A 22,391-nucleotide genomic window follows, 5' to 3' on the forward strand; every position below is an offset into this window, starting at 1 on the left:
CCCCCCCCCCCCCACCCCACCCCCTTGTTTCCTCCAAGACTCCTGAACTGTGTCACATGAACAGTGTAACCCTCCCCCATCTCGATATAGTCTGAGACTTCCTGTGAACTTCTTGTGAGTGATGCTGTGTGGAAAAACTGCTGTAATGAGTGTAATGTGGTGGCAGTATGAGACTGCGCTGATATTCAGTTAGTTCAGGTGGCATTGACTTAGAATGGCACAGTTTCACCTGCCTGTTTACCCATAGATGTTTTTGATGAGCATGCATATTGAATCTCTAATCAAGGAAAGAGTTGGGGGTCTAAATTTTGTAAAATAGACATTTTTGTTTTGTTGGTAGAATAATTTGCAAAATGTGCAACTAGCACCACAGACAGCACTCCTCAGCTGAAACACAAGAAGCCACATCCGGCTCTGTGTTGTTCACCGATTTGACTTCTACATCTTTGTTTCAGAGGCTATAAATGTTATTTTTTCTCTCTTTTAATCACCAAACTAAAAGAATATGTTGGCTGCAATAACTGAGAAGACATTAACAATGAAAACTGTAATTTAGAAATTTGAAAGTAAACTTTTATTCATCATAATTTATTAATTGACTATGTGTTGATAATATCCATCTGCAAAGTAACTTGTAGCTAAAGCTGTTAATTAAATGCAGTAGAATGAAAAGTACAATATTTGCCTTGTAAAATAGAATGAAAATGGAAATACTCTAGTGAAGTGCAAGGATCTCAAAATTGCAGCGTTCAAGTTGCTTCGGAAGCACATTTAAATAATGACATTGATCAGGGGAACATTTTGGCTGCTTCTATACCACACGCTGAAAATCACAGTCCAAGCTGCGGACACACTGCCAGGCTAAACACCACTGCAGCCAGAAGTCACGAGTCAGAAGAGAACCTCTAAAATGTGAAGCCTAGCTCCTGTCTCTCATGCAAAACGCTGTTTGCCCCTGTGTTGCTGCGTTTCATCAACATACATTTTCGTCTCTTACCTGTACCAGTGCTGTTGTTGCGTGCAGGCGGTTGGCTTGAGGTCCCAGACTAGAAGAGGAGAAATGGAAAACTCAACAGGTTGGCAAGTACATCCCCTTGTGAATTAAAGGCACCTCTATTTTACACACTCTTTCCACTAAGGGAATTTTCAGTGAGTAATTCCAAAACGGAGGATGTTAAGAGACGATCGTGACTCACTGCAGACTTGTTAAAGTAACATAAATACCAGCCAGCTGCAGAAAAACAGCCATTATGTAGTTTGTATTTTGAGCCATTTCAAAATAATAAAAATGTTCAACAGATATGAATTGCTATAAAGCACATCTATGGTTTTGTGGAAGCGCAGTGCAGTTGTCAGATCTTGAATGTGGGGAAGGTCCAGTCCAAAGAGGATATTGTGTTTTAGTCCACTCACTTGCAGACTGTCCATTGGCGGTATCACCATGACAAAGTTATCAGGAAAGAAGCCACAGCGTCCGTTGAGCTCTCCTTCCCACCAGCCGTTATCTTCTGTTTCCTTCAGATGGAGATTAAAGAGTCGCATTAGAAGCTCAAACATGGCAGTGTCATTTGGGACCCCAAATTGCTGCACAGGAGGTTACTAGATGGTCAAGCAAGACACGGCTGCCTTATTATCCATTTTATCATGGAAGGTATCTCAGAAATGGCATTTTTTCTCTATGATGTGTGAAACTAAAACATGTGCACCGTGGAATGCCCTTGACAGTGACACAACTGGTTTGGCTGGAAAAACAATGTCATACCCTTGCAACTACTTTGTAACAAATGCAAATACAGCCGAAAGGAATCTGTTAATGGCATGGCATCATGGGAAAACACGGTCGAAACAATGCCAGAAAACAACAATAAAATGTCCTCGCACCTTTCTCAGTAGAACAACAATGTCTCCTTTTTTCAGATCCAACTCATCATCCGTTTTGCCCTTGTAGTCAAACATGACTTGGCAACACTCCACCACTGAGGAGACGTAGAAGATGACATGGTTACTAAGACGTTTTAACAATGGTGACGAATCTTATCAGCCTTGCATGCAACCGTCCCATTACTAACTCAAAGAATAACCCGAAAGAGGTGGTGACCAACTGGAGATAAAAGCTGTAAATCTTTGATCGCTGAAGGATATTCCGCTCTGACCTAACACTCTGTAAAGTGATTAATCCAGCCACGTTAGCCACCTGACTCCCACCACCCATTTACCATTCAGGTACAAGGACAGGAATTACCACATATAATAGGACTAACCGTTTCTTTCTTTGTTCCTCACACTTGTTCTTTGAGATATCTTTGAGGACAAAAAGTTTGTTAAGTCAAAGGGTAAACAAATCATGCATTTCAGGTACTTTCATCTCTGCTTTACACACCTCCTTGTTGAACACTGCGTCACTGAGCTTGGGTCTTGCCTTGCCCTCACTGTGCTTGCCGTCTGTAAAAAAAGAGTATCATCAATAATGAGTTAAGCTGTTTTTTTTAAGATTACATGAAACAAAAGTTTGGGTTTTACCAACCTTTAGGAGAAACGAAAATTTCTTTGACAAAATTTGAAGGAAATGCTCCCACTTTGCCATTTTTCACCCCCATCCACCATCCGTCTTCAATCTGTTGAGTAGATTAGATCAAAGTGAGACGGAGTACAACAAGGAACAATGTGAGAAGACAAAATCAGCATTGTATGGGTGCAACAACTCTTTGCTAAAACCCTTAACACACTGCATACAATCGGTCTGTTTCAGGTCTCTGATTACTCCATGGCATTAATATCCATGTGAATTCTCAGAACCAGTCGGATCAGTCCACATGCATTTCCGTCAAGCTGTAATTTGTCCGGGAAATATGCTTTATCAGCCTGGCGGCATAAAGAGAATGTAATACCCAAACAATCAATTTATGCCTTTATAAAAACACTCTTTATTTGCCCAGGGCAGATTGGCTGTGCAAACCTTTCCCCAACGCCCAGATTTACATACAATACTAAGGCTTTGGCCGCTGAGCAGCTTCAGCCACCAGCAGAGAAATGCTTTGCAACTGTACAGTATGCTGCGGCAGCTCATTTGCCGAGCATCATTGTTTGGTTATTGGAGTTCAAACATGAGTGTTTGAGCAGCGATAAGAGGGGACTCTACCTCTCTGATGATCTCTATCGTCTCCCCAGCAACCAGCTCCAGCTCGTCTTCATTCAAAGCGCTGTAGGCAAACGCTACCTCGCATTTCCTTGTCTGTTTCATCTTCTTCGCTGGAGAAAGACAAAGAATCAGCAGCCACATCAACAGTCTAATGTAAAGTTGATAATCTAGCGGTAAAGCCGATGGACAGCTGGAGCTCAATAATGGTGTGTTTACCTTGATCGGAGGACATGATAGTGCATGCCTAATCCCTCAAAGACTGTTTATTTCTATCTGCGCACTTTTCATACATCATAATTAGGATTTGTGGCAGAGGATGTGGTACAACATATAGTTACAGTCGGCTCGCTTGCTGCACAGTCTTGCTGATTGTATGCACCACACTAACCACGATTTTAAACACTCAATGTTACAGTAGAAAAAGCAACCTGATTTAAATAGCACTGCCAAATATTTTCATGGTTTATTTTGACTCAAGCTGCAAGCAGAGACAAGGGGTTCATATTGCAACATATGCAGTATTTCTTCTCACGATAATTTCTCTGAGTACATTAAATATAATAAAATCCTCTCTTGATTTACTGACTTAATCTGCCTGCCACTGATGAAGGCAGAACTCCAGATCTTCTACACACACAAGTTTAAACATGAAGCAAATGAAGCATTTTATTAGACTTAGCATTGTACTTTTTCTAATGCTCCGTGGTTCCCTCTTGCTGTCCCCAATCAAAAAGACTGGCACCTCCTGTAATGAAAACCAGAACGAGGCATATTTTAAGACAAGTGGATAAACATAAACACACAGTACAGTAACAGGACAATGCTGTGGGCTGTGTAGAGTTAACGGACCTTGGCAAAGTTGGCAGGGAAGATGCCTCTCTTTCCTCTCAGCTCCCCCTCCAGCCATCCCTCCTCGCTGGCCTTGGTGACATTATTGACCACATCCCCCGTCCTCACTGTGAGCTCGTCTCCCATGGTGCCCTCGAAGTCGATCAGCACCAGCACCTCTGCAGTGGCACCGTAAATGGGGCAGAAAATTAGATTCTTTGCACAAAGCCTGGTGTGCTCGCTTCACAAGTGATGTGTCCTGACATTTCAAAAACCAAGACAAACCCAGTGGAGGCGAGAGGAACGGGCTTGGAGTGAATGTAGATTGCTACAGATAAACGCCACTGTGTTCTGTTGTCACTCATCATTCCTTACAAGTGAAAACATGTTTTCAATGGTAGTCTTCAAACGTATCATCAAATTAGAGAAAAGTCAGCCAGCGTTAGTAGGATTTCCAACTCAAAAGAATCTTTGGGTACATACAAAACAAATTCCAGCAAACACAAATGCATACGCTCAGTCCATGCGAAGTTATGCAATGGCATCCGTCCGTAGAACCACTTATTTACTTTTATTTGCATGCCAAATTCCAATCAAATCGGTGGCCTTTTGTACAGACACAAAAACATTTCATCTTTTCATTACTTTGCAAATATTTCCTATTTTATCATTGAATCACCAAGAATCTAGCTAACGGACAGCCGATAGGATTAAAACATAATATACAAGTAAAAAACACCAACTCACCCATGATCTCTTTCTGTCTTTCTCCCTCAGCTTTGAATATGTAATTCCTTCACAAAGCAGCAAACAAACCCTCGAGTAGAAGGAGAACTGAAAGAGTGTGGTTGCGTTGACCAAGACTGAGCAATATGGCAGCCAGGGCACTTCTTCCTGCTTGTCAAACATTAACATTGAGCAACTTTTCCTTAGGCTAGTCATGACAAGTCAACAGCAAGGAGTAGGATAGGTCATACAGTACAGAGAGAGAGAGGGAGAGAGAGAGAGGTGGGGGGAGCAAGAGAGAGAGAGAGGAGGAGGACAGAGGGAGATAATGGACAGAACAGGTAAGACAGGTTTATAGTCAAAGAACAAAGGTCACAAGTGAGGCTAAGAATAGATCATGACAACGTATGTCATCACAACAATATCGGAGGATAAAAGTCAGCATTCGCAAGCAGCACAACCCCACTTTAATCCAAGTCTGCTTTGCTCTTTCATACACATCCATACTTGATGGTGTGAAATATAAAGATATATAAATAAAGAAACTTAATACTTTATGTATGTTTGTTGGGAGGGGCTTGTTTGAGTGTGTCTGTAATGTTGTTTTTGTTCACCGCTTGAGGCAAAGTAGCTGAAATAGGATATTCAAGACTGAATTTAGTAAACAAAATAACATCTGGCAAAAAAAAAAAAGAGCGTACATTTTATAGAAGATAAAACATGTTGTTACAATGTTATTAAAATGTTACATATCAGCTTTAATAGTTCAGGCTCTCGCCCTTTCTTTTGCTCCATATGTTGAGTCATGTCATTACTCAAGTGCTTCCTTATATCTTTCCTGTTGAATGTTAGTAAGCAAGTCCTCTTGGTCTCGTCTTCAACATTGTGTAGGAAAGGGTATTGTCTTTTTGATCCTTTAAAGGTTTCTCCTGGACAACATCCAGTGAGGGCTGTTAAAAATGAAGAAGGTGTACAAACTGATATCAATGAGTACAAACGGCCCCATTTTCAAATACACAAAAATTCACAGTAAAACTAAAATAATGTTTTACAATACAATAAAAATACCAGGACAGAGTGATAACTGGTTGCTCTGTTTACTCAACTGTAGAAAATAATAAAAAATAAATGGGAAAAATATCAGGATCAACAGGAAGGAAATCCAGGCACTCCAAAATCTGACACCAACTAGAAAGAAAATATAAAAAATCCTTGATTATAGTGGCTAAATTATTAAGAGCGTGTTTTGACCACTGTAGGTCTTTGTCAGAGCATACAGTAAATGCATGTATGTAAATACATTAAGGCCTATATTATAAAGACTTTTAAATATTTCCTTCTGCATTGGTCTTTGATTTTGGACAACTTGATTGCCTTCCTGTTTACTATAAAAAATACTATAAAAATGCCATTACTGAATTAGACACTGTCTTCCAGCGCCTCGGTGGACAGAGTAAGAAAGTGTTTTCACTGATGTCTCCAGTGAGCAAACCCGGAGAGCAGAAGCTGCGAGAGAGTCACAGTGGAGGACATGCTCAGCTTCTGTCATGATCAGTCTGATGACTATTTAATCAAAAACCCAAAAAATGCTTCAAGTTATTATTAGTGTTGTCAGATAAACAGGTATGGACATGAATCAATCTAAGTTGTAATATTTTTAACATAGCCAAGGTGAGTGGTCTGGCAGGGTACTGATAAGGCCCAACAAAAAACATTCTGGATCTTGTGGTTGCATTTGCTATTGTCTGAATAATTTGTCCTAAAACACAAGATGGCAGTGTCATCAGGAGACTTAACCATGTACAATTTAGTTGGTTTCCTGTGCAGCTGGTGCATTATTTAAATGAGCTGTCCCTGGGGGACTCGCTGTTTATGGTCACGGGTGCATGGGTTATTGCTAAATGGGTTTATATTCAGTTGCTGCAGTGTTTCCGGGACAAAAGAAGGCTGTTAACTGACATTTACAACCAGCAGGTAGTCACTGGCATGTGGTAAAGATGTTTATTCACTAGATGAACTACTGTTACACAGTATGTTAAGTTCCTCTCTGGTGGGAGTCTAGGTGAGGATAAGCATCAAGCTCATGCTTCCCATGATACAACTATAATGACTGTGTGAGTGGCTTTCTTATAGATAAACCTGAATTGTTATTACACCTTAAAGAAATTTCAATAAAAAGCACACCTCAAAGCAAACTTTAAAGTAATCAGTCTCTTTAATTTACATTCTCTAAGAAAAAAAACAGTAACAACACCTATTTAGAAAAGCAATATTCCCCAAGCAGGTAATCTTGAAACATTTAAATGTGAATCTCAATCTGTTGGCCTGCAGTACAAATAAGACCAGCAGACCCACAGCAAGGCACAAGAACATGTAATCCAACTGTACGGGCAGTTGGCCAAACAGAGATGAGCCTAATCCTAGACTTAAAATGATTGGAGATATACACTGAAAAACATTCTTATTTTAGGTTTAGACATACTGTGTCCTTTGCTCTATAAACTGCCTTGTATTGTATAAACAAATGCAAATGTTGAGCCTCTTCTATCACAAAGTCAACACAGTTGAAGACAACATAACTGATTGAACACAACGTAACTGATTAAATCACTATTGGCAGGAGAAAAGTTTGCAAACAGTGAATGAAAAACATCAAAATCTATGGCAAGTCCTTTGCAGACAAAATCCTGTCTAGCCAGTTACAAAAACTATGAATGTCTTTTGGAGAAAATATATAATCACTATCAATATTATACATTGATTAGTGGTGTCCAAGATCAAGCAAAGAGCGACTGTCATGTATAGAAATATCTTGACTGCAAAATGTTTAGTGAGCAACATATTAAATGTACAGTTATCCTCATAGTAACAGTCTCATATGGTGTCAGTATTGTAGATCTGTTGGCTGTAGTACAATGAAAGACAGTAGAGCATAACCTTTGACCCCATACAGTTTGGTCCCATGTCAGATCGGGGTCTTTTGTAGAGTGCTGCATTGGCTAAACAGCGATGTTTTTATGTCAACATGAACTACAGTGTACTTATTGCATGTCATTCTAATCAAGACACAGCTCAAAACAACAAGCCTGCTGTTCTAAAACTATTCCTCTTCTAACCCACTCGCAAAACATTTCCTCATTTGCATAAGCATAAGGTCTATGATATGACCTTCTCTTGCTACTTAAAAATGTCAAATTAAGTAGTATTTTTTTTTTTTAATCAATTCTGCGAGATAAAAGTAAAATGCCCCCTAAACATAAAGCAATAAATCATTTTAACATAAATCCAACTTCTTATGAGAAACAGCAATTCACCTTTAAACAGTGCTACTACTAGGTTTGACTTCTATCCTGATGTGGAAAATCGTTATGTCAAGTCAGAGTGAGTATCCTAAACTGAAATTAAGGCATTAAAAAGAGTCTTAATCTGCATTTATGAATCCATTGCGGTGGATAAAATCACTGATTCAGATCCCATAACAACACAAGAAGAAAATTAAGATTCTCAGCAGCCTGCTTCACTGCTCCAGTATTCTGTCCTCTCCTTCTTTATGGTCCTGCTCCGTCTCCTCATGCGTGTCACCTTGCTCCCCGTTGCTCTGGAACTTGTCATTGGCCCATTTGGGGCTGTTGGTGTTGGGGCCCCCAGTGGCTTTGCGGACGATGAATCGCGCCCTTCCACGCGAGAAGCCTCCCCGTCCTCTCCCTCGGTTGTCCACCATCTTGCACTCTGCCTCCCGTTCTCTGTCGTCGTGCTGGGAGAAAAAAAAGGATGGAGGTGTGTCAAGACAACAGTTGCCAAAAGGACAAACTTGTGCTAGATTGGACCGAACGACACCAGATGGTTAATTCACACATGATTGGGAAAGAGATCAACCCTACCAAGAAGTATTTCCTGCTCTTGGGAGTGTACTCTGGGTCCCAGTCTTCATTTTCTGGTTGTACAGCCATGTTTGCCATCATGTTACTATGTGAACAGTTTCCCTGATAATTGCCTCCATTCCAGCTCCTTCCACGGACACGAACTTGCTGTAGTTGGAATAAAAGACAAGGAATAGAAATGGAGAAAAACCATTGATTCAAATGCACGGTGTCAATCCACCATCATATGTTAAACTTACAAATCCACCACGTGGCCTTCCTCTTTCAGCTGGTCCTGATGACTCTGTTTGACCCAGTTGGGCCCTGTCAATGCCTTTATCTTTGGGATCAGACTTGCCATGGGGCAAAGCTTCTTTTTGGGACTTTGAGGACGAGGAAGATGAGGACGAACTTGAGCGAGAGCGCTTCTTCTGACTTTTCCTACGAGAGAAATAGCACATGCAAAATCCTTCATGGCAAACTCTTTATCATGCAGGTGAGATGAACAACGGTATTAAACACATTTGAAGATAATTGGAAACAATACAGGGCAGTCGCACATACTTTGATCTTTCGCTCGATTTGGATAGCTTTTCCACGGATCTGTCTCTACTAGAATCTGGGGAATCTCCCACATCTCCTCCCCGATCCTGATTATTATCTCTGTCATAGATGGTATATTTTTTACGGCGCTCGATATCCAAACGAAGGTCCATCGGGTCACCCGTCAGTTTTTCCCCGCCATCCTGAGAAAATCAAAAACAGAACACAACGTCGTGGACAGACTTTGGGTTAGCATTTAGATGCTATCAATCTGCTCTCAGCCAAGCTGGTTTTTAGACTAAACAGTGAGTAAAGGGGAAAAACCCCTGATAACAGACGGCTGCCATGAATAAAAGCATGCTGTTGTAAAGTGAATTCTCCAGTGCACTTAAAGGGCAAAACCAGAAGTTTTGCATGTTTAAGAATCACCTTAAAATCTGAACCATTCTCCAAAGCATATGTTTTTAGATTGATTTTTTTCTGCCTTCAAAGCAGCTATTTAAATATGGCAGGAAAATCAACTTGAAAAAAATTAACAATTTGTTTCAAAGAAGTTTAAAGTCACTGTGAGTTAATTATCACACTGTTCTGACATGAAGTGAAACCAATAGCTGCTTGGGAGTTGGGAAACCAATCTAGAAACTTTGAGGTATGCTTTGGGAAATAGTTTTAAAAGTATACACAGTTTGTAGTTGTTGAGCAAAACGACCAGCATGGTTCTTTAACACTAGTGAAGAAAAAGAGAATTCATGCTAATTTAAGTTTACTCACTTTAATATATTTTAGTATTTGCGCCTCATGTTTGACCATGTGCCCATGCGCATCAATAAAGAAATATTGTGAGTGTTTACTCAGAAAGTTAAGCACGTAAATATAAGCACAGGGGCATAAAGTGCTTGCGGTTGGTTAATTCCGTTCCTTATTTTTTAAAGAATACTTACGAAGACAATTGCTTAGAGTCCTTTGAACAGCTTTGGCACAGTGGCTTCCATTTCTGAACTTATATGATTCATTGGCCTTGGTCAGGCTTGTGCCCACAGTCTAAGCATTTCACCATGTTTGAAGGCGATATATAACAAACAACAAAGTCAAAGTGCCTTATTCAGCATTTGCATTTCTTAGACTCTGCATCTCCCTTCAAGGAAAGCCTGACAGGCTTTCAGAGAGTTCAGCCTAAAGGCATCTGGCTTGCGCACTCGTTTGCTGTTGTTTGATTTTTCCAACGTACTTCAGTTTGCAAAATGTTCAGTCACCTTGTAAGTGCCATCCTCTGAGCTTTTCATCGCCTCAAAAAGTTGAGAGTGTTTCTTAAAAGCTCTTGGTGAAACATCAATTCTCCTGTGAGAAGGAAACACAGTTAAGACATGATGATTTGAATGCACACAGCAAAGGAACCACGGTACAAGTGCCAAAACGACAAACTGTGAGCTACAGTGCATTCAACTACAAAGACGACACAAAACGGACAAAAGAAAAAGAAAAAATTGAGCATGAGCAAAAAATAAGCCGAGATAGTTTTTTTTGTTGTTTTTTTTTCAGGTAGGAAAGGTGAGAGAAATACCTGAAAGCTGTTAAAAGAGAGGAGGTGAAGCCACAGCACACTGAAGGTGAGAGGGTCACTCAATAGGCGACTCTACCTGTGTATCTCTGGGCTTTTTCTTGGCTTCATGATTTCCTTCTCTGCAGCTCGTCTTTGGTACATGGTGAATCGCTCGTTTAGAGTCATTCCAGAGGCTGGAAAGTGCTGAGCTGTGCAGGGACATGGTAAAAACAGCCGTTAAAGTAGGAAGTGCATCTACTGTCTGTGGCACAAGATTTTATATAATGTAGGAAGTAAAACATTAGTAAGTGCTTAAGGCCTTGTTTTACAGTGTCCTAAAAAACATCATGCTTTGGTTTGCAGAGAAACTGCATTTGTCATGAATTTGTTTATCACTACTTTGAAGGTTACAATGCTCAGTGTGGCTAAACTGAATGGCTAAATCTTACTACACTAGACATGTAGAGTGATTTGTCCCTTTTTAAAAAAGCTATAATTAGCTTACTCTACTCTAATAATGACAGCAAAAGAGGTGAGGACTCACCTTTAGTGTGGTGAACGATGGTGACAATGTGTTGAGCAAACAGCTCGGAGGGACACCTCTGTGATGGAGCAGCTTGAACATGTTGAAAGATGGAGCGAAACTCTTGATCCTTTTTTGAGGACTGCACAAGATCTTGAGACAACTGTCGCTCCTCAGCTAAGATATCAGAAGACCTGAAAACGACAAAAAAATAACTTGGGTCTGTTGCTTTTTGGTTAAAAAAATCATCAAAAAACAGAAAGCTTGTCCTTCAATCACATAAAACAACATTAAAACGAGTTAAGATATATAATTCTTGTTAGGAATCAGTATATCAGAAGTTTAGTATTAGCTACTGTTGCAATGTCTTCATCAGGACGTACAGATAATGGCTCACTGAGGAAAACACCCAGTATCATTATGTGATGCTCACCTCATCAGGCTTTCTCCAAGGAAATCCATTCTGACATTTAATTTAGTTTCTTGTTTTCTTGAGGACATGAAATATGAGTCCTCTCCCCTGAGCTCTTTGTCAGAGCTTCTCCTTGGTGGTGGTGGTGGTGTAGGAGATGAGATGGAGGGAGATTTTGCCATTTTCCTGGCTTTACCACCCATGTCTGGGGACAGTCCCTCACATTTTCCCGCCAACTCCCTCTTGGCGAGGGCAGCAGCAATGGCCGCTGCTTTTTCCTGCTTTCGAGCGAGGTATATGTCCTCTGCCATGATGTCGAGGTCACTGTTGGCTACCTGTGAGTAGGCCACATTCTGCCATTTGCCAAAGCATTCATCAAACAGTTCCCGGGATGAGTGAGTGACCTTTATCTTTGTCTTAAAGGACTCGTCCCCATTGTGCCAGTCTTTGTGAAGAGACTTTGAACGAGGCTTGATTATCGCCTCGTCCTCTTCCTCCCCGTCAGCAGACAGAAAAGGAGAAGCTTTCAAAAAGCTTTTCAGAGACACTTCACCATCAATGTCCTCTCTGTACATTCTTGACAGTGAGTCAGAGATATTTGCTGATGTCTTGGCCTTCATTTTCCCTTCCTCCATGTCCACATCTTTTGCTTCTGTGGTCTTGCCATTTTCAAGAGCTTTGGCTTTTTTTTTTTGCTCCTCCAAAAACCTAAACAATGACAAGAGATAAAGAGCTGCATCTAACTGGGCATGCAACTTGTGAGACAACTGCAGAAATTAAAGAAGAAATCTGACAAGATGTCAAATTAGAGCCTTTTTAAATATAAAATACTTATCTGACACTACCCCCCCCCCCCCGGTGTTTAAAAAAAATCTTATTTGTAAAGGCCCTAATTTGACATTTACATTATTTTCCTTGTTAAACAATGTTGTTAAACCAGAGAAATATTTACTACCCGGGATAAAATGACATAAAAAGTGTGGTCTTAAAAAAGGCACATGAAGGCATTCAAGCAATAATTCATCACATTGTATCTGTACATTTATAAAGCTTGCATAGTCTGATAAAACAATTTGAAAAAAGAAGAGTAAAAATCTGTCTTACTGTTTGAAGGCAACGGATATTGCCGTTTTATCTCCATGCATGTATTCCTCGTTGGAGAAGAAGTCATAGCTTGCAAGCATTGGATTTAGACCTTCATGTGGGCTTTTCTTGGTTGAGGATGAACTACTACACACCATCTTCCAGGAGGGGGCGCCATTGCCAATGTCGTTCGTGATTTTAGGGGAAGGACTTGACTGGTTTGTAGTTTGGCTGTTCTGACCAACAATAACAACAGAGCTTACCAGAGGACTCGTTCTCTTTGGACTGCTTCTGCAGTCTGTCAGGCTCTGCCAATTCCCCTCACTTTTCCCGCTGCATGTTCCTTCTTTGGCATCTCCTGCCAACACCCCGATGAGCTCCACTGGCTCCTCATCTCCCCCTCCTCCCTTTTGGACCTCCTTGGAGGCAGAAAGCTCCTCTTTCACATCTTTGGAGTTCTGGTTCATCTGCAACAAGGATGGCTTCCATTTGGGAGAGGAGGAGTGTGAGGAAGAGGAAGAATGCTGCGAGTGTCTGGATAATGGCGAAGAGGATCGGTCAGAGTGGTGAGAGTGACCACGAGGGGGGCTTCCTGAGCTTTGCTGGAGGTTGTGAGAGCGTCCTCGTGAATGGTTTTGCAGCTGCTGCTGTTGTTGTTGTTGTTGTTGTTGTTGTTGTTGTTGTTGTTCTTTTTGAGGGTACTGCTTGTAATTCTTCCAGTTGGGGCGGAAGTTGTTGTTATTGTTATAGCCACCACGCTGGTAGCGTCCACGTGGGAAGTAGCCCCGCCCTCGGCCCCTGAAGTTGTACGGCCTCCGGAAGCCGCGCTGGTATCCCCGGAACTCACGACCATTCTGGTATCCCCTCTGATATTTCTTCTCCCGGTTATGAGATGGAGAATGAGATCTTGACCATGACCGAGACCTAGAGCTGTGAACAAAAGCAAAGAGGAAAAGCAAGCAAATAGTTATCACTTAATACACAAATTAAGACTATAGATATACATAACAAAACGTTTTTGTGAAGTTTCTGAGGAATGTACTACAATCTAACACATGGCTTCCTGAATCTGTAACTCACAGGCTCTTCACTAAACTCCGAACATCGATCTGAGACTCTCTCACAAAATGTAACATTTACTGAGCAGAGAGTCGGATACACCCCTGCTGTGTATGTGATCATATAGCGCTTTGCCATTTCACCAATGTAGTACAACCTGGTCACTCAGTTTATAAAGAAATCTAGATGTTGGCTAATCACACTAAGGACACTTTAAAGCACTGAATGCCACTATGGCTAAATGGACTATGAAATGTTATAAGTTGACAAACGCGTACCAAAAAAAATACAACTTAGATTGCTACTTAATTAAACCAGTCCGTTTTGAAAAGCAGAGCTTTCACATTGTGGTGCAGAGCCAAGATGCAAGGTGAGACTAGGCCACATGGTGGCTCTGCTGCGCTTCTGATGAAATGCCTCGTGTCGTTCTGTAGCCCGAACCTTAAACACAATCTATAGATTATACCCGTCTTCAGTGATTTAGATCAGTCCAACATGCTCTTTTTAACCCATGTCAACACAATATCCACAACTTTCCACCAACAGCTTTGAGATTATGAATGTCGCAAATCTACTGCAATACATCAAACTAGTTATTTTTCTGTTCGTCTTTTCTCTACAGCAACAGTACATCTTCAGCAACTTTTAGACAACTATCAATAAATAAAACGAATCTTCTCAGCTGGTTTTCCAATTACAATCTTAATATACTATAAAGATCAACTGAAATGTGAAAGTATATATTTACAAATACATACAAAGCCTATATATTGCAGAACAATAACTGGACAGGGCAGCGCAGAACCACACTACATGCAAAGACATGCTAAAGCCATATAAAAAGGCTAAAAAAAGACTCACCTAGTGTGTTTTTGCATTGGAATACAGAGTGAGCAAAGAGAGCAGCGCACTGAGCCGCACCGCACACTCACGTTGCGAGCTACAGATACTTTGTCTCGTCTGGCCAACTATGGTGGAGCAGAAAGTCACATGGACCGTTTGAGAGAGAAAAAAAATCTCCTACTCCAATCCTTTGACTGCATGCTTGCCAGCTATACTGGCTGTTTAACCAGTTTAGAGAGACACTATGCTGACTGTTCATCCAAAATACTATCAACATCTTAATGTGGTCTATATATAAAATACACAATGATTTGTCTTATTAAACATGAAATAAGTCAGTTAGGAAAGTCCAGAGTAAGTGTTTTGCTGCAGTCTGCATCTGTGGCCCATTTAACTACTGATGATTCATCAATTAAGATATGCTGACAGTGAAAGGGGAGTCGAGAGAAGAAGGTTTGTGTTTAGTCTTCAGACCTGCAAACCTGTTGGAGCTGTGTTTTTCCAACAAGATGTAGGGAAATAATGTGTGAGAATGTTTTGGTGTGTTTGTATTTTAATCTGTGTTTATATACACATTATGCTAATGTATGCATTCAGGCTTGCACAGGTCCAGTGTGACCACAAAGCCATTTGCACATGAGAAAGGTGGGCACAGGAAGAGTGAACCATTAGATTCCTTCCATGTCTCTTACTCATGCTAATTTGAATATGTGCACTGTCAGTAAAAATGAGCTGCCCTGCCATTTTATTACCACAAGTCATTCTGTATAGAAACAGCAAAGGCATCAATGTGAAGCCTCACTTTTTCTTGAAAACACACATCATATCCAGCAGATAACCCAACAACCAGCACATTTCTATTCAAGCAAACCAACCAATGCTGCCCTCCTGATTTTTCATACGCCGATGAGGTCGACTAATATGAAAATGTTTTCCCACCAATTGCAAACTCCAATAATATTTGCTCCTACTTAAGTCAATTCCCAAACCGGCAGCTGAACTCTTTCTAAAACATCAATTTCCTCTTGATACAGAAGCCGAAGTCAAGAGTTGGAGTCCAACCCAAATCCATTAATACCCTACATGCTGCACCAGTTCTCCAGAGTTCATGAGAACCAAAGTAATAAAGTCCAGGACAAGACAAGAAGGTCTTGCAGATGGAAATCAATAAATATGCAGCCAACGGGACACGCTGACTATAACTGAACACAAAGCTGCCTGTTGACATCCCCACTGTCACAAATAATCTACCTGCATACATATTTTTTTACATGTCAAATCTTACCAGCATAGTCAGATCTTAGGGATACGATTTACTCGATAGAATTTGAGTGGATGGATGGTTGATACTGGTGTCTGTGCATAACAAGGCAGCACTTTACCAGCTGCACCTGCTGCTAGTTTTTCTTTTCTTCATCACAGTCATTCATACTTTCAGCATTAGGTGGGTCAAGGCATTCTTCATTCACACTGTATGTACTAAATACTATTAGTACATAACCTTGTTTAAATGATTGTGGTCTGGCAACAAAGAGGCATCTCCAACAATGAAGCAACAGGCAGTTGATCTTGACCTCAGAAAAACAACACAGCCAATAGATTGCTCAGAAAGGAGGATAGTTCATAAAACGGGGCTCTACCGGTGGTGGCGCTTCCCGGACCGGGATCTGGTGCGACTTCTGGAGCGGGAGGTAGAGTGGGATCTTGACCGGGACCTGGAGCGGCTCCGGGACCTGGAACGGCTCCGGGACCTCGAGGCGGATTTTGTGGCTCTGGACATCACTGCAGCCAGCCCACCTCAAACTGTCGCACAAAAGAGTTGTACAGCCGAGTTAGGACTTTGTAAACGGCAAACAATATATTTAACAAAAAAGTCGAAGGTTATTCAATTACCTTTTTTAAGGCATTGGCTGCATTGAATAGATATTAATCTTTAACAAGTATCACGGAAGAAAAATTAAAAATATATAAAGTGAGGCAAGAGTAGAAAATTCAAGAATTTCAATATCCGACAGAGATGAGTCATCCGAGATGCACTTCAAAAGCAGTCTTAATGGAAAAGCTGAGTGAAGAGACGGAACAGCTGTGGATAAGGAAGAAGGCAATAGTGTAGGGCATCCAAACACAAGCTGTTTTATTTGGTCGCTGGTCATTTGCATAGAGGGCAGTCGTATGTCAGTCATCTGACTACTTGTTGAGCCCACTCTAAAATACATAGTTCCAGCTATCAGTTAGATATGCTATACTTTACCTCCACTGTAGTATATGTATACTGTAAATTGGGTGGTGTGAAAAAACCTGTGAGAGAAATGTTTGTTCTGTAGTCTCCGTGTTCCCATGAAAAGACAAAACATTTTTTTTCAAATAAGGTGACAAAAGCAAAGCCTGCATGTTCCATTCCATTTTTCATTTTTGAATGATTTGCCCACACATATAAGACAAGTCTCTACAATCAACTCCAAACCTCGCCACTTATGCACACTTCCAATGCCTTAATTGAACTCTACCAACGGCTGCCGAGAATGTGTCAACAAGAGAAAATTAAAGATGTGAACAGATGTGGCATAAAATATTCAGCACAAATGACTGAGCTGATCATTTTTGAGGAAGTAATTATCGACCATATATCTATGCCTCTGAAATAGAACGCAAAGCTGCTAAATACTGTATATCTTCACACCACAAATGTAGTCTTTACAAGAATTTAATACAAATTACGAAGTAAGAAGACTGGTCCAATTCATTTTTTTTATTTTAAATGCCTCGTCATTCGGGATTAAAAGCACCGGTAACAGTTGAACTCGCACTTTACTAGTCCAACGTGACTTATTTGTAGTTCACCTCACTAGATGGGGAAATAGTTGAATTCCTCTGTGGCCAGTTCACCAAATCACATTTGCATATGGTTTATGATCAGCTGTGAATTTGCTATGAGACTGCATGTTCACTTCACTATACTTTTCACTTCAAAGTACGTTTCGTCTCTTCTACTCTATTACAAGGCGTCCAGTTCTTTCCCAGGTCCACATGGCATTATCTGTGACATATGATCCTCGGACTACAGGACGTGCCAGGGATCAAATAAATGTTCTTTCGTGATGAGAGAGTTATCTTCAAGGACTTTGGACAGAGGAAATTGCCGACTGCACATGACGGGGATTTAAAACCCCCGCACGCTATCACATGAGGGTCCCAGTGTGCATCTGAAGCTACTATTTTTGAGAGCACTGAAATGTATCCATCTTGCCCTGCCTCCACCTCATGCTCTATGAACTTCCCACTCTCCCCATTCCTGGCAGCTTGTTGTTTTTGGCTTTCAGAGAATAATTTCCTGAGGTTCCAGCCTCAACAGACAGTTTAGCTTACACTGCACATTTCAAGAATGGCATTCAGATGTGCCCCTTTCCAGCACATGGTAGCTAAACCGTAAAATAAATAAATTGTACCAGTCTTCTTAATTTTGCTCTATATACCAGGGGAAGTTGGCCTTGAAGGTTGAAAACTTAGTGTGTAAGATTAAGCAGGATTTATTGGCAGAAGTGGAACATAATATTCATAACTATATTTTCTTCAGTGTATAATCACCTGAAACTAAGAATTGTTTTTTGTTACCTTAGAATGAGCCATTTATATCTAAATACGGAGCTAGTCGTCTTCAAGGACTCCGTCGTGTTGCAGCGCCATGTTTCTACAGTAGCCCAGAACGGACAAACTCTAAAGAGGGCCATTCAGGTTTTTACGTTACCTGAAGGCCACCGTAGTTCTCTGACACGCTTGGAAAGGGAGGGGTGAGCGGAGGGGTATTCAAATAGTTGCAATTTCCAACTTTACCACTAGATGCCACTACATCTTAGACACTGCTCCTTAAATTGTATTGGATTATTCTACATTTGTTGTAATTTCTGCAATTAAATATTCAAAACCAACAGATCTGTGATTTAGACAATTTTCATATGGCTGAAAATAGTTTCATCAGAAACTGTCGATACAAAGCTGTGGAATCCCAGTCAAAGGAGTATTGCATTATGACTTTATGTACAGTAGATGGCTGTAAGAGATTGCAACTAAAGTGCCTCTTTGCCTTCTGTATTCATTATAAAAAAACTAGTTGGTAGAATCGAGCAGTGGGATCCGTTTCAATAGCTTTTCTCTAAACGCTTGATTGATAACCAGCTGCAGCTGTCCCGGCAGCACACTGTGTGGGCGGCAGCCTAATCACCGACATTTCAGCCTCTCTGAAAGGCCGTGTTAAGCTCAGTCTTGAATCACTCACGACTAGATTTGCGTACCCAAACACAGTTACTAACACATGTTGTGTCTTACTATACTTGTGAGGACTTTTAGTTGTCCCTAATGTCTGCATTTTCACCTCAACTCCATCTGGAGCACTGAACTAACCACTTCATCAACTGCCAACCTCATTCGTGTGCTTGTCACTCCACTGTCAACTCTGCACCAGATCCTACAGTTGATGATGCATTCACAAATGGCAGCAGCAGCAAAAACAACATCTTTCCTAGTTTAAAGTCTAACTCCAGTCTTCCTGGGAGGTTTTCTGAGATGTATCACTGGGTGTCCTTGTTATTGATTATCTAATGCTTGTATCAACGGGTGTGAGATTTTGAGATAGATAATATTGGTATTATAGTGTAATTTGACCAAAGATGAACTTCCCTCACAAAAGTATCACCTTGAAGTTATTTGACTGGTACCCTAATGAACACTCTTGGTCACCTTATTTTACCAGGAACTAACTAGAAAAGTCGGTCTTCAACATTGCAGGATTAAAAACGCATAACAAAGTTTGGTGAGTAGACACGTTTTAAATAGTAAAACAGAATTTAACTGGTAATGCTTCGCAAGGATAGAAGTTCCAGAACACACACACACACGTACACACACAGACTCGATTAAGAGCCCCCCTTATGAGTACGGAGTGACAGCTGTATAATCCTCATCAGCTGTTTATTTCATGTTACGGCTAAAGTAGCTCTGATCAACAATGGTCCAGCAACTTGATACATAGCTCAAAGCATATGAAAAGAAACACTCCACTCGTCAACTGCCCTATCATTAAGACTTGGATGCCACAGTGGCAGCTGGAATCACACTTGCTATCTATATGTGCCCCTGAGACACCCCGCTTGCTATTTCAGAAAAGTCACAGCAACTGTCACTGGCACAATCGTTGTTATTGAAATGTGGCAGTCCCTCTTGGTGCTCCCTCAAGACACTTCTCATGCTGAGGCAGTTAATGGATAGAAAGCCGCTGGCCGAGCTGTCCAACACAAGATAAACCTTTCTGCTTCCTCGTGGGTAATTTAAAAAAAAAAAAAAAAAAAAAAACTTCTTCTGAATAGCCTGATTCATTCAGTTATCTCTGAATGTGTATACGCTGAGTTTTGTTTGTCTTCAGGGAGCTACTGTAACTGCTAAAGAGACAAATGGATGATCTCATGCAGACAGTTCCTGCAACATCAATCTTTGCTAATCGCCTACAACGACAGACGAGAACACTATTCAGCTTGGCACTGAACTTGGGTAAAGGTTTATTGATAACAGTTATCAGCAGTTGCAGCTAACTTTCTCCCAACTAAGGCAGTTCAATATCACTCAGCAGGTTTTTTAGGAGGATTTGTGCTGCTTTTTCATCGTTTAGTTCTGTCTGAAAACGTTCACAATCAACGGTTTGTAAAAGGTAGCGTCTGCCACTTCACGATTTCTAGGCTACTTTTGCCCGGAAAATGTCACACAGCTAAGTGTCTCTGAGGCATCCTCACACCGACAAGCTCCTCAGCTGTCTGTCATCACCATGTTTGTGGAACTCTGCTGCATTAAAAAGAGGGAACTCATCAGCTAAATGTCCTCTATCTTAGTCAGTTGGGAACACCTATCCAATGATGAGAGGACATAGAGTTGTTTGTGTTTTCATGCGCCTTTAAATTAAGTCTCTGCATGAAGCGTTTAGAAACGGTTGGTGTTCATCTAGTTAATTACGGGCGGCATGTCGTATAACCAGAATGCTTTAATCTTCTGCTGTAGGTACTCCAGTGTTGCAGATATTAAAATGTTCTGCTTCTTGGGACTACCTATGTCAATACTGGCAACACTTCCAAGCCACATACAGACAGAGACACATTTACAGTACGATGAATACATGATCAGTAAGTCTATATCCTCACAAAGAAGGTGGCTTACACAAAAGTGAAAGCAAGACAAAGGGATCTTTAATGTTACTTCTGTAAGTGCAACATGGGCACACCTTTGCATTGGGTGTGCTGCTGGTGTTTGTTTTAGACAAACACCAGCAGCAGCGGACCAACAGGAAATCACATGATAATGTTTTTAAACTTTGTTTTTTGCATCACTGAACGCCAGAAGTAGTTTCATGTTGGACCACAAAACCCATTTAGATGAGCATTTACAGGAAACTCTAAAGTTTACCTCAAGTCTAAGAGACAATTCTTGTGTGTATGACATGTTGGGCTTGGTTCAAGAGTTTAGCTGTTTACAGTAGGTGGAGGGACAGCTTGGTGAAACCTGCAATCACAACAGTCATTGGGCTAACCACTAAAAACAACTGGTAAAGTTAAACAACTCCTATATTGAGTTCCTCCTTAAGTCCTCCGGTGGTCCAACCAGTGCACTTTAAAAATCCCTAAACCGTTAAACAAAGTTCAAGATGTAAACTTTGACTGAGACTATGGCTGCTGAGCTTCTAGCAAATTATTCAACCCCGAGGCTACTTCACAGATATTTTCACTACACTTGGTGAAATGACATAACCTTACGCCAAAGGAAAGCATATCAAAGCCAGTAGGCTCATGTCCTGGACAGGATAGACAGTGCATCCTCCTGGAGTTTCCTCATGCGCATCCATAGACTGTAGAGTGCATCCAAACGCATAATGACGCATCATTCAGCGTGACGGAAAATAATAAATCGAGAAGGAATACGCACTCAACGTCACCCGAGGACCTGATTCAGAACGACGTCTCCCTCTGAGGGTCAAACAATGTACCTTTGATACTTTTGTCAATATTTGTGCGCATTTAATTTCGAGGCAGAATTTGGTGGCAAGTAATGTCATACAGTGACTTTTTATTTTGGCGCGGATGATCCCTGTGCTGCGCAACGATCGTTTTCCATGTTGCTGCCAGCCATACAATTATTTTCTTTACATTTATTTCCACTCTCGACCATCATATAAAATAATACAATAAATGGAGAAAAAGCTAAACTACTCACCGGTGAGCGTTGTCGTTAAGTGTTGTCGCGTCACATTCAGGCAGCGCGGTGTAATATTGCAGAAACGAGTTAAAGACGAATTCTCCCTCGTCTTCGGTGTGTTTGCGCAGTTGCGCCTAGCCTATGTCAAGCGTGTGCGTAGTGTGTGAGCGTGTACGTGTGTGTGTGTGTGTGTGTATGTGTGTTGGCTGGAGTCTGCAGTGTTCAGAGAAAAGGGGGTGTGACCGCCCCGTGTAGCTCACGTTTCCTTCCGCGTTCACATCGCAGTGAACGGGAGTGGAGTTCAGTAAACCGTGTATCAGAAACACAATCGGCGAATAAGTCTCCCGTCCTTTAATGACATCATTCTGTCAAAGAAGCCTTTTAATCCCCGATGAAAACGCACTGTAGTAACAGTGTTCCTACAGGGAACAGCTACTGTGGATACTGTGTCTGTTGTATAGCCTACTTATCACAGTGACATTGTGAAATGATTATATTCCCATTTGTTTATTATTAATAGAATGCCATTTCTTTGTTCCTTTTGGTTCGCCTATTAGTGGACAGCACATTCTTTGTAGTAAAGTCCAGTTTTCATTTGTAATTTG

General features: G+C 41.0%; 2 protein-coding genes across 6 annotated transcripts in view; both read right to left on the bottom strand.

The window, feature by feature from the left end:
* The window catches only part of sh3d21 (SH3 domain containing 21), a 10,246-nt gene extending 5,303 nt beyond the window's left edge, over positions 1–4,943 (bottom strand). Inside the window, exons 1-10 of one of the 3 annotated variants that reach the window (XM_031853391.1) lie at positions 4,715–4,943; positions 3,989–4,146; positions 3,827–3,884; positions 3,140–3,249; positions 2,525–2,615; positions 2,381–2,442; positions 2,262–2,301; positions 1,882–1,976; positions 1,414–1,515; positions 998–1,046 (exon numbers count right to left, since the gene is read on the bottom strand). In XM_031853391.1, coding sequence (XP_031709251.1) covers positions 998–1,046; positions 1,414–1,515; positions 1,882–1,976; positions 2,262–2,301; positions 2,381–2,442; positions 2,525–2,615; positions 3,140–3,249; positions 3,827–3,884; positions 3,989–4,146; positions 4,715–4,718 — 769 coding nt within the window. In that variant the 5' untranslated portion in view covers positions 4,719–4,943. Of the gene's footprint in view, positions 1–997; positions 1,047–1,413; positions 1,516–1,881; positions 1,977–2,261; positions 2,302–2,380; positions 2,443–2,524; positions 2,616–3,139; positions 3,250–3,355; positions 3,885–3,988; positions 4,147–4,714 lie in introns of those variants that run through there. The other 2 variants (XM_031853389.1, XM_031853392.1) reach the window with 2 other exon arrangements.
* A 1,946-nt stretch (positions 4,944–6,889) lies between these two features.
* thrap3a (thyroid hormone receptor associated protein 3a) lies at positions 6,890–22,186 on the bottom strand. Of its 3 annotated transcripts, none has more exons than XM_031853281.1 (11): positions 21,805–22,186; positions 16,197–16,359; positions 12,676–13,584; positions 11,593–12,279; positions 11,181–11,353; positions 10,734–10,845; positions 10,350–10,434; positions 9,118–9,299; positions 8,814–8,994; positions 8,575–8,721; positions 6,890–8,447 (listed from the first exon to the last, which is right to left on the bottom strand). In XM_031853281.1, exons 2-11 carry the CDS (start codon positions 16,334–16,336, stop codon positions 8,211–8,213), a joined length of 2,853 nt encoding a protein of 950 aa, XP_031709141.1. In that variant the 5' UTR covers positions 16,337–16,359; positions 21,805–22,186; the 3' UTR covers positions 6,890–8,210. The 3 variants fall into 3 exon arrangements, with proteins under 3 accessions (XP_031709141.1, XP_031709142.1, XP_031709143.1); XM_031853282.1 differs by lacking the exon at positions 21,805–22,186 and adding an exon at positions 16,450–21,739; XM_031853283.1 differs by lacking the exons at positions 16,197–16,359; positions 21,805–22,186 and adding an exon at positions 14,575–14,787.
* Positions 22,187–22,391: the final 205 nt, after the last annotated feature.

This window comes from Anarrhichthys ocellatus, unplaced genomic scaffold (assembly GCF_004355925.1).
Source record: "Anarrhichthys ocellatus isolate YVR2014 unplaced genomic scaffold, GSC_Weel_1.0 scaffold13, whole genome shotgun sequence".
Taxonomy (NCBI): domain Eukaryota; kingdom Metazoa; phylum Chordata; class Actinopteri; order Perciformes; family Anarhichadidae; genus Anarrhichthys; species Anarrhichthys ocellatus.